The sequence below is a fragment of the Hirundo rustica genome, chromosome 3 (genome assembly GCF_015227805.2).
Source record: "Hirundo rustica isolate bHirRus1 chromosome 3, bHirRus1.pri.v3, whole genome shotgun sequence".
Lineage (NCBI taxonomy): Eukaryota > Metazoa > Chordata > Aves > Passeriformes > Hirundinidae > Hirundo > Hirundo rustica.
In genome coordinates this window covers 71,064,667-71,076,963 of record NC_053452.1, presented here as the reverse complement: position 1 = coordinate 71,076,963, position 12,297 = coordinate 71,064,667, and the positions used below count along the sequence as shown (strand labels likewise).

The 12,297-nt window shown below is 41.2% G+C and overlaps 1 protein-coding gene across 1 annotated transcript in view; it reads right to left on the bottom strand.

The window, feature by feature from the left end:
- Nucleotides 1–6,861: 6,861 nt before the first annotated feature.
- Nucleotides 6,862–12,297, bottom strand: part of SEC63 (SEC63 homolog, protein translocation regulator) — a 36,528-nt gene continuing 31,092 nt past the window's right edge. The window contains exons 16-18 of the mRNA XM_040058837.2: nucleotides 9,474–9,572; nucleotides 8,550–8,654; nucleotides 6,862–7,983 (exon numbers count right to left, since the gene is read on the bottom strand). Of these exons, the coding sequence (XP_039914771.1) occupies nucleotides 7,840–7,983; nucleotides 8,550–8,654; nucleotides 9,474–9,572 (348 nt within the window). The 3' untranslated portion in view covers nucleotides 6,862–7,839. The remainder of the gene's footprint in view (nucleotides 7,984–8,549; nucleotides 8,655–9,473; nucleotides 9,573–12,297) is intronic.

Below are 12,297 nucleotides of genomic sequence, written 5' to 3'. Positions count from 1 at the left end.
GCTTTAGGAACAGAAATGCAGCGCTACACTTGCCAAAAAACCTGACAGATGGGAGAGGTCAAAGCACCGCCTCCGGCACCAGTCACAAAGGCCATTTTCTCGGGTACATCTGCATGTCCCCAGGAGGGAACACCGAGATCCCTCTGCATAAACACGCCGGAGGTCAGTGGCGGTGGGGAGAGGCACAGGGTGCCCCAGCACAAGGGCTGTGATACCTGTGAGCAGAGCCAGGCAGCAGGGCTGAAATGCAGCTGGGCAGCTGCCCAGGCAGCTCTGGTGCCTACAGATGTTTGCCTCACTAAGGAAAATGACACCATCTCTTAGCCATGCACTAACTCCCTTTAACAAAAAATAATACCAGCAGAGATCAGAAATACACCAACATTTCAGCACTCAACTTCAGGATGATAATCTGTATCTGGACTTTATTTTACTGGGTGGTAGGGAAGTATTTTAGTACAGTTTAGCCCTAAATCACCCCAAAGTCACATGAAATTCAGAATCCCAGGACTGACTCTGTTGTCCTCCATCCACATGTACCTCTGCAGAGACTTGCTGGATGCTGTCACAGGTGGGCAGATAGCTGAACTAGCAAAGGTGATTTGAACTCCCCAAGTGGCCTCTGCTGTATGCCAGAGAAGGCTTCTTCTTTTTTTCTGATGTCAAATAGCTTCCAACAGAACAAAAAGGGGGGAAAACCCCCCCCAGAACTAAAACATAATTACCAGTGGTATTCTGAGATAGCTGATTAATTGCTTGCATGCTAAACTTCAAAAATCATATTGTAGTTATAAAACTAATCTAATTTTAGTAGTGATATCTTTCAAATAAAAGGCTTAATTTTAGGGTTTTCCTCCTATTTTCCCTCTGCTGTTTTGACACATACATCATTTTTGAGTCTGGCATGATGTGCATACCAAAAAGCCTTGCCTGTGTCTAACAAGCTGAACTATTTTATTATTGCCTAGCCTGCAACCTCGCATCTACAGAGACCTGGCTTACAAAGGCTGGTGTCAGCTTCCACATCAGTGCCACTGTAAGGTTTAACACTGAGCACTAACATAAAGATTCAAAGCAGCGTGCTGATTAATTGCTGTCACTCCTACGAGTCTCCCAGGCTCACATTTGACCAAGAGGTCCATGCTTCCCTTTTAAGACACGGAGGGGCTTGAAGAATATTGCTCTATTTTTTGTTTTAATGGGCTTTTAGCAGCGAGCAGGGAAGATGCTGCTGCGCTGGGCAGAGCTGTCCGGAGTGTGCGGCCAGCTGGAGCTGACCCACAGCTACTGACACCCCAGTGACATCCCACAGGCACCGCTCAAGGCATCAGATTTGGAAGCAGAGGTTAGAGGCACACTATGCAGGGATAATGTCAGCATTGATGTTGCAAGGAGGCAATGGACTGGACAAACCAAGCTGCTTTCATCCCAATTATTTCTCTTTTAAGCCTTCTGCTTCTCTGAGCTCATAACAAAGGTGATCCCCCTGACCTTGCCACCCATCCCTCTCTCCCCTTGTCTCATTGTTCCCGGAGTGCTCAATGCAGCACCCTGCCTGTTGCTGTGTGCCTGGCAGAGCCAGCTCCAGCGACCCTGCAAGGGGCACAGCATCATTGCACCAGCACACAGCACCCCCTGTCCAACACCCCCTTTCCAAGAGACAATCCTTCACGTGGTGGGAGCCACCATCCTGGCTTTCACGGCTACCAGGCAAGAACAACAATGGGGAGAAGAGGTTCTTCCCTCATCTATAAGAGCCTGACCCCTCCTGTGACTGGTTCTCAGGATGGGGATGGGTTGGGGGACAAGCAGGTGACACAGACTTGCACCCCACTGCGAGGCCCCAGCTGCCCTGCCTGATCACCTCCAAGTCTTACAAGCTTGCTGAGAGGTAGGACAGAAGAGGAATGAAAAGCCCATGTATAGTCATCTCCATATTTCAAAAAACCCCAGTAACTTTTAGTGTACTTACTATAGATTAAATATGAATTTGAATGTAAAATATAATGGGGAAGCTTTTCATCTCCTGAATGAATTCTTCAGTCCTGACTGAATGAAGGAGGTAAAAATAAAAAAAGAGATCAAATCCACCTAACAAATCTACATCAGGAGGGAACCATAAAAAGATACAACCAAAATAAAACCTTATGTGAGGAAGTTAACTGCGAAGAGTAAATCCTCATAACTTCAGGAAGAGCTACCTGTATGCAGCAGCCCCTTCTGCCCCAGGATGTTAAAGAGAGCTAATGATGTAAATGAGGCTGCTCAGATCGCCTTGTGATGGGAGGCTGACACCCACTGCCTTGTATGGGAGACCAAGAGAGCAACAGGCTCTCCAGAACCTGAACTGATCCACAGGGACCTGCACAGCTGGGCCACATGGGTGGACCAACAGCTGGCTGCAAAATGAACCAAGAGATGTGTCATTCCAAGGGAGCAAACTGATTGTCATCTGGGCCTCCAAATCTCACCATGCTGTCAGGGTCTGTGTCTATTTTACAGCCATTATAACCTAATCTCAGCCAGTGTGATTTACACATAGTAATTAATGGCGCTTCAGTGGTGAGGAAATTGGTCATTCAATTTGAGTTTAATTTACTGCATGTGCATACATTAGGAAGCACAAATTCCATAGCTGTGATCTGGGCACAGAGAAAGGCTTGTGCGCTGGGAAGGAAAAAAATAAAACAACCGGTAAATAATTCACCACCGACCTTTCACACCTCCCGCTCTACAAGTCTCTCCTTCATGGGAGCATGACATGCAAATAAACCTGGACACCTCAGCTGGGATGCTTGGAGGGGGAAGGTAAAGTCTCACTCTCACTGCTATCACATTTCCCAGCTGCAGGAAGCACCACCCTGATATACTGGTGAGTATGGCCTCATGCTGATCCCTGTTTACGTTTGGGTGTGTTTCCATCAGAGAGCGCAAAGTGGGTGGATGGAGTTCAGTGGTACAGGGTACAAAGGCTCCAAAAGATGCTGTGTCTGTGGCATACACATGAACAACTCCAGTGAAGGAAAACCATGCCTAAAAACCAGGTCAAACTTTCACAGCAAAGGCAGCATTGCAATTTCAGCTACCCTTAAGTTAAAGATGGCCTCATACCAGTCTGGACTTTGGGGCACCTAATAACCACACCCCAGCAAAGCCAAAAGCAATGCCTGGGTGATCCTCACTGGCTCATGGGGGAATGGCCCAGAGGAATCGGGGCTCTTCCAGCTCAGGGGGTACCTGAGGGACCTACAAGATGTCCAGCTCTTCCAGGGTCTCTCCCCTGAATGCCTCCATGCCATGAAGCATCTAGTTATGTTGCTTGCATAAAAAGAGAAGCACTCACACCTTATTTTAAAGTAAAGAATTAAAACCAGTTGCTCAAGGTGGTCCATGCAGCTTCCTTTGTGCTGGTAAATTCCCCACGTGCAATGTAAATGTAATGTCTTCCCTGTTTAATGATCAGAGCATGTATGTGGAAGGCTTACACACAGTGAAGGGTTGAAAATTATTCAATGCTTCCTAATTCAGCACACATAAGAAATCAAATTCTAGGTAGAGTGTACGCAATTTGGCTTTTAAATATTATCATTAGCTTTTCCATCCATTGTGCTAATTAGATTTACTAATAGGTTTCATTGCCAGTGATAGTTCTGTTATTGAAGTGAATGAAAAATATAAACAATTTTGGCACAAAATTATTTCTACCAACTCAATAGAGTCTGCTGGCACAAACAGCATCTTAAAACAAAAGATCCTGGCATGAAAGAAGTTAGGTGCAACCATGAATACCAATAGATTGTAGCGTGAACAAATTTGACATCTCAGCTAGAGTTCAATACTGAGCATGAGCCACCCAGTTCCCTCTCCTCTGCCTTCCAAACGAGCACCTGCTTTTATCCAGCACTTGGGTCCTCTGCCAAGCCCTCAACAAACCCTAAAAAAGAGATTTTAAAGATGCTGCTGCCAGGAGCATTTTTACATGTTTCTCTGCACATCATTTAAAGCTCGAGCGATCACGGCGTGCTGTGGGTGCCCACAAGGCACCCCAGGGACCTCATAAATCAGCTCTTCAAAGCAGGGGCATCCCCACGGTGGAACCACCTCATGTACCTCCCTTTGCAGAGCTTAAACCACAGCTGAAGCGCAGATACCTTCACAACCATCATCTTCTGCACACACCTTCCCAAAAACTAATGCAAAGCAACGTTAAAAGCTCAAAAATGGACCCGTTAACACCCCAATTACTGCTAAAAAAGGAAGCTCTGGCTTCATCGGGTTCTTATTTTAAAATAAATTCAATAACAATAATCCACTAATCCCAATATTTAAGTGGGTCACCTTCAGCAGGTTTTAATGGTCAGCAAGGGGGCTGGGGGAAAACAAACCGCAGAAAAACATACAGCAATCAGAAGCTTCTTGAAAAGAAAAAAGATAGGTCAAAGAAACTTCCATCCAATCCCTCTTCCCCTCCACAATAGGGGAGCACAAAAGTAAACCTACAGCTCCGATAAGGACAGGTATCCCCCGGAAAAACCCCAGGCTTTCCGGAGAAATCCATGCCCCTGCCTCCCCCTGCTGAGCGCGGCCGAGAACTGCTCCTTGAGAAAGGCACCTTCGCCGCCGCTACACCGCCAGGGTTTTCCCACCCACAGACACTTGCCCGCCATTAAACCACTTAATTTCATATTAATCAACCATTGTCAACGCTTGGTGGGAGGGGAGGCAGAAGTTTAAATCATGTTACACAGAAGACCCAAGAGAAAAACCTCATTTTTAGAACTCCTCCCTTTTAGCCACGCTTGCCTACTTCAGCAAGCAGCATCTAGCGGCCTAAATCCCGCTCGGGGTGCCTCCCTCCAGCAGCTGCCGTCACAGCACCCTGCACCCATCCTTGAGCCGGAGCAGGAGGAGCGGGGCCAGGCGCAGCACATCGCCCTCCTGCCTGTGCCCGCCACCGTTGGTACCCCTTGGAAGCGCCACAAGCCCTGAAGGTACCCGCAGCACCTCGGCGCGGGAGGACGGCGGGGCTCCGCACAGCTGCCTCCTCTGGCCTAGAACAAGGGGCTGTGAAAAGGAGCGCGACAGCAAAAGGGCAGAAACAAATGTTCAACTGAAAGAACAGTAGCTGCTTCCTAGTTATGCTCGAGTTGCTTTTGCCCAGGAAGTGCAGCGGGAAAGAAGATTTTATTTCCAGAACTTTCTGTTGTTGCTCTTCAGTTACTAGCCCAGAGTTCCACAACGCTTATGTAGAAAATTGACTAGACTGATTCCTAAACCCTATCAAAAAGTGAGGCTTATACAAATGCAAAATGCAGTCCTTCCTGTAAAGTTTTACCCGTCCTGATAACTGATCTTCAGGACAGAGTTAATCAATGTTTGCATGACAATTCATATTGTTAAAAAAATAGTTATCAATGGACGCACCATGCAACAGAACACCAAGAACTCACTCAGTGTTGGGCAGGTGCAGCTGGGTGGTTTGGACTGGGTGAAGCTCTTCAATACCTTCTCAGCCCCCTTCTGTATCTCTTGGGAGGTGTTATAAAACCATGCACCACTACATAGCTGGTATTTCCATGAGAAAAAGTATCAGCATGCCTTTCCCACATTATCAAGATTTCCAATACCACCACAATTTTTCTCTTCGTATTTTTACTAAAGTCACCTTGACTATACAAGAGACACACCTTTAGAATATTAGATTTAGCCTTTGTTGGGTCAACAGAATTATCCCCAGTTTGCAAACTCAAGTGTAATCCCAGCTGTCATCTTCAAAAAGAAACCAGTTCAGACCAGGGACATGATTCTTTTCTGTTTTTTTTTCTTTTTAAAATTATTTTGATGCATTCACATCTTGCCAGTATATACCTTGACTGTTAGCAGCAAAATTTAGGGATCAGTGGTCAGAATGCAGCCCAACCCATAATAAGAATGCTCTTATTATCAACTCTACCTCCTGACTCACCACTCTCCAACCTTTAACAACTGCAGACCTTCACTATGACTTGTTCAGGCATCTTAGCATTCACCTTGCCTACCTGCTTGAGGAAGAGTAATCAGACTTTCTTATGGTTTCTCTCACCAGCACAGTACTTGGCTCAAAGGCCTATGAAATACAACTACAGCTTTTGCGTTGCTATTTCTCTGCTGTATTTTGAAAGTTAGAACTGGACTTAAAAGGCATCAAGTGTACAAGCCATTTAATTTAAACCTAGCCTTCATTCTTGCGTTTGAACACCTGACATTGCTTATGGTTTACAAGTTTTTTCTGCACAATGTGCACTTCAGAAGTACTTTGAAAAATACCATAATCTCATTAGAACACCTTCAAATTTTATTTGCATCTATTGTAATTACAAAGAATATAACAATATAAATTTTAATTTAAAGTGACAACCCTTTCTAACAAACAAGGTCACAAATTAGTGTGCACCTATTCTGGCTTTGGGCAACTTTTATAGGATGGAAATTTTCCTGCCTAAGAAATTGTCACATTTTACAGCACTGTATTTTTGTAGTTCAATACACAGGAACAGAAATACATCTATTCCTACTTGCAGAACACTCCTAAGTATTTCTGAAGTATAGAAATGCACCATTTAATTTGTTTTATTGAGAGGAAGAAAAGGAGGAACACATCCACGGCTTTTTTCAAGTCTCATAAAATACACTAATAGTCCTGGATGCACTCCTCCCTGAATTTATTCTCTAATTAGACTTGATTTTTTTTTTTTTTCTTTGAAAGGGCTAGGAACAGAATCACTATCTTGTTTACAACCTTGCAGAAGACACGGGTAGGAAAAAAAACCCCAACAAAACAACAACCTCAGACAAAGATGCACACTATTACAAATGCAAACAGCCATCAAATTGTCCAGTTTATTGATGGGAATTCAAAACTGATACAAAACACGCCCTCTCTGCATGTTGTATTTTACCCTTAAAATGTTTCTGACGGTGTCAAGTAGATTCAGAATTAAGAATATACTTCGGCTTTCAGCATGTACCTTTTATAAAGGTATTACACAAAAGCCACTAACTTACATAACATGTGGTCCCAAAATTACTTACAGACATTCTGTTTATCAAAAGACTCAGATCTCCTGCTGATCTGATGAAATAAAGGCTTAAAAATGTTTTAAGCCATTAAGTATCCTATGGCAGAGTCAAGAAAGTTTATGATTTCCATTATAATCTTGGGCATAAAAAGGCAACAGTCCTAAAAAAGCAGCCCTCCGGAATATATGGAACGTGGCAATGGATACGATGCCAAATTGTAGTGATCAAGTTAACTAAAACAGATTCTTAAAGCTATGAATGATGTGAGCAGCATCACAGCAAAATAGTTAATGAATACCACAGAACCAATCAAGTTTGAAAGTTGAGCAAATGTTGTTTCAATCAACAGAGATTTGTAATGTCAAATATACAAAAACATTTTCTAAAATAAATTCCTAACGCAGAAAAATTGATTGAAAGTTTGCTCCTAGCTAATAGTACCTTTTATTTAAATTGGACCCTAAACTCATCAGACAATATATAGCCCACACTTTCGGACATTTATAATAAAAAAGCTTTTATTTTCAATTGAAACAAATGCACCATCCTGCACTTTGAAGGCTATAATGAGCCATAAGCATATTCCAAGGTGTATCAATGGCAACAGATTTGTTTCACCTCCACTGAGAAGTTACATAATGCACTCTTAATTGGTAAAGAAAATTTAAACTCAGCCTTCTCAAAGCTTCTGTACTGTGTTTCTTGGTTAATTGTACAAGTTCCACAGTCAGACCAAGAGCTTGCACTGTGTGCAGATACTGTAGTCAATCAACAGTATGTTTAATCGTCATCTTCCTCCTCTTCCTCTTCCTCCTCAAAACTGTCTTCAAAGCCCTCACTGTCCTCCTGGTCCTCATCACCTTCTATTGCTGTATCCCATTGTGGGTGATTTTCTGGCACTGGTTTTGCTTCGTGAACTTCCAGCTGTAATTGGATAAGGAATGAGAAGGGAGGGGGGGAAAAGGGTTACAGACAATAAACAGCAATTTGGGAAAACAAACAAATCCACACACGCAGAACAAACATGCAGCCCAGAAAAGTACAGTTAAAAAAACCAACTAAATAACAAAACAAATCCCATTCCACTCCGCAAACAACAAACAAAACCAAGAACTGCTTCCATAAATAAAGCATGCCAGATTTTTCCCATTAACTGGAAGAATCTAGGACTAAGGAAGGGCAGGGAAATGGTATGGCAAACCTCAAAGTATAAAAAGCCACAGCCAACCACACTGCAGAAACTGCATGAACAATTAGAAAAACACGAATTAAAGTACACATACATGGGAAAGCATCTAGAATTTTAGTCCTATTTAATCCATCATAAAACTACCACTGTACATTAGGCAGAAACCATTTTTAAGTCCATCCTTCCCACTTGTTCTAAAATTAGGACAGGATGAATTCTATAAACAGGACTTCTGGTGTTTTAATGACGGTATGAAGTAGTTTTTGATGTAATACAAGTATATAACACAGTCAAGCATCACCTTCAGTGGTTTAATCTGGTCCAATCCCATATATGAGTCTGATCTTAAATAAACTGTGTACTGATAGTTTCCAGGCTTCCCTGGTGCTGGGAACTTCAGCTCTACCTACAAAAGAGATTTCACACCATAAAGTTCTTGCAGCTTTCAAATGACACATTGAAACAAGTACCTGAGTCCTCCAATGAACAATGAACACTACTACAGAATAATAGAAAATTTTCATTTCTTACTAGGGACACTTCTTTGAACATCTCTATGTAATAAAACACCTGCAGAAAAGAGTCACAATACCTGCCATGAAAGCTGAATAATCATTGAGTCACTAAATCATTTACATTTTTTTCTGAATTAGGCCAAGTAACTACATTAATACACAATTTCACCCTGCTGTATTGCTAAACCTTAAAAACCCACACAGGTTAAAATACTTAAGTCTGCTGGAAGTTTTATCTAACTCTGCTGTTATTTGAAATTGAATGTAACATCTGATTTGAAAAACACATTTGGTCTTCATTTTTCAGAAAAGTGGCAAGAGGAGCCCTGCCGAAGGTTACAGGTTCAGTGAAGTTCACATGAGCCAAAGCTAATTAATTTGTCAGAGTCTCTGCTGTACAGAAAGAGAACACTTAATATTTCTAACAATTTGAGTAAATTTAGGAATTTCACTGTGTATGAATACTGCTTTTCATCATCTTTTGATATCAGGAAAAAAAAAAACATATTCTACAAAGAAACTTCAAAGTCATCTTAAATTACTTCTTTCTCCACTATCAATTTTCATAGTTAAAAGGCACTTCTTTCCTTTTACCAAGAGAGTAAAATTTATTAAAAAAAAAAGTAAATCTACATGTGTTTGCATACCAGAGACACTTCAACAGAGTTTAGTAATACCCCAGGAAAAAAAAAACTCTCCAAGTACTTTACCTCTTCTTTATCTTTTAGTGTACAAACGTGATATGGCATACATATTAACATCTGCTCCTTCCGATCTGCAATATACAGCCACCACCATTCTTGTTTTTCCTTTCAGAAAGAGGAAAAAAAAAAAAAGGGAAAAACCCCAAGGATTATTGAAGTCATAGAAAAAGATGCCCCTATACTCTTTAACAGGTAATTAGGATTCACTGGTCTTTGTAATACAGACAGAAAGGAAAGGTTTGTGTCCGGTGGCTTTTTTAAACTCTTGGATGTGCATGAATAAATACATGGTGCACACTGCACAATGAAAGCAAACAGGTTATCACAAGCAACTGCTGGTTACTCCAAAGGCTTCATTCCATGTAGTCCAACTTCAGCTACCATGTGGGACATGGAACTACCCCGAAGAATTGTGTCCACTGAGGATTAATGAGTAACTTCATGCAATATAAAACAACATTAGGTGCTTCAACACAAATCCAACCTGGATAAAAACCTGAGCATATAAAGTAAGGAAAGCGCAAAGAAAGATAAAGAACTCTTTGCAGAAGAGTCTTTTTCAGGCAAGTATGCCCTGCCCCCTGCTTCCCCCTCCAAAAAGTGAAACAACATTTGAACACACTGAGATTTCACTTCAAGGAAATGACTCGGTATCAGTCAATATTTGTAAAGGATGCCCAACAACTGCTCCCTATCACACACAGGTTTCCAAATAGCTTCAGGTCTCAAGGCTTTGCCATTGCAGATGTTAAAGCTGAGTTCCTCAATTAATTAAATTAGTGAGGTCCTTCATATAAGATGGCAACACTGTACAAAAATAGTGGTTTTTTCTTTGAACTGGAGTCAGAATTTTAGGACTGTGATGCAGTTCAGCAGCCCAGACAACTATTCTCAAATGGTAAAGACAGTTCTTTAACATCAACTTCTTCATTTAAATGCTACCTGTTTTTGGACAAACCCCTGGCACCCATTTTAGGCAAAATCCACTTTGTTTTAATAGAAGCTGAAACCCTTTTATTGTAAAAAAAAAAAAAAAAACCAACAACAACAAAAAAAAAACCAACACCAACAAAAACCCCTTAGTTTAGTACTGCAAAGCAAGCTCCTGTTTCTACACCTCCTAAAGCCTTTTCTTTAAAACAAGTGAGAATAGTGAGGGGCAAGGGGGAAGACTTCTATATGGTTATGAAGAAGTATTTTAGTAGATAGGTAACAGTCACAACAGCATGATCTTACCCTTCAGGGAAAAAGGGAGAATACACACATTCTTTTTAGACAACCCAAATGGTGAACTGTGCTCCAAACCAACTTTTACTCACCCCTGATGGTTTGGCAACTTACCATGTTTATAACAGATTAGAGCCCTAAAAAGTGCATCTTATTGGAGTTACAAGTCAAAGCTTCAATCCAGGGATCAAAGTTTTATACATTTACACTGAAAACCATCACGCAGTTGCTTCAGTGTCCCATAAAAAGTAGTTGTTTTGTTTCATTTTTTATCTAACAGTATTAGAAGGACTGGATGAAAGGATGAAGTGGACTTTCAACACCACCCACGAGCTGCTTCTAAACTCCACACTTGGGAAGCAAATGCTGTTAATACATAGAATCTGAAGAATTTTTTTCTTTACCAGAAGAGTTAAAAGTTCAGTAGTTTTAGACTTTTTTAACACCTCAGAAGCTAGCGTTTGGTGATCTGAGATTTAAAGTATGCATGTTGAAAAATTACAATTAAGTCCTTTTTTCTTTTGAAGTGACTAATTGTTACACTATCACAATCTGACTGAAATATTCAACTATTTACAACAAACAAGACACTCGCACCAACAACTAAAAACACTGATTGGCCCTCCTGAGTTCCAGAACCGAGAGATGTAAAATTAACACAACATGTTGAATTTCCCATTTTGAAGTGTATTAAAGTAAAAGCATCACAGTGAAGCAACAGCATTCCCTCGCGCTTTTGGAACGGGCACAGAGAACAGGACAAAAACCTATTCATATACTATTTAAGACCAGAATGTGCAGAATTCTAAATCCTTCTTACAGCTATTCCAAGTGACTTTCTTTAGGAAAATCCATCCCATGCGATTACAAGGCATAAGTTATTTTATCTGTTAAGTTTCAACAGTAAATATATTGTCAATCTTCTTGACAGCTGTAGCAAAGAAGACTCTTAGGCAGTCGAAGTGTTTACTTCTTAGCCAAGAGGCCTCTAGGAATAGAAAGATGAACAGTATAAATAGTACAGATGAGCAAGAGCTACAGAAGCAAGATCCATTGCAGAAATGGCTAATCACCATTTTGGGCTTATGAGGACTGTGAGCATAATAAAAAGGACCTGCAGTTGTATCAATATGTTATTTTTGATTTTACCAAAGCGCTATGCTGACTTACTATACATTGTTCTCAGCAGCAACAACAAAAAAAATCCTTGCTGTTGAGAGTGATGGAAACAGATAAAGATCAAAATCATCAAATGGCTTTTCACAAAAACCGGTAAAAATAACAGCCAAGTGGGGAAAAAAAAACAGTGCAAACAATAATAATTGATCTAAAGCTCAAAGGATTCTATAGAGTAAAATTTTTGGAAGTAAAGCTCCTGATCCCAAAGTGCCATTGCTTTTTTACAGAAAGGACAACTGCACAGGACTGCGATTTTCCTCTTGCTTATTGGGTGGAATTTAAAGTTTATGCTTGTGAGAATCTGGCAAACTAACAGGCAAGTGGGCAAAAAGCCCTTTAACAGATGGGTGCAAAGTTTGGCATGCCAGGGAACCAGTATGTTCATGAAATTGGAACACCAAGGCCAGTTTCTACCTAAGAAATG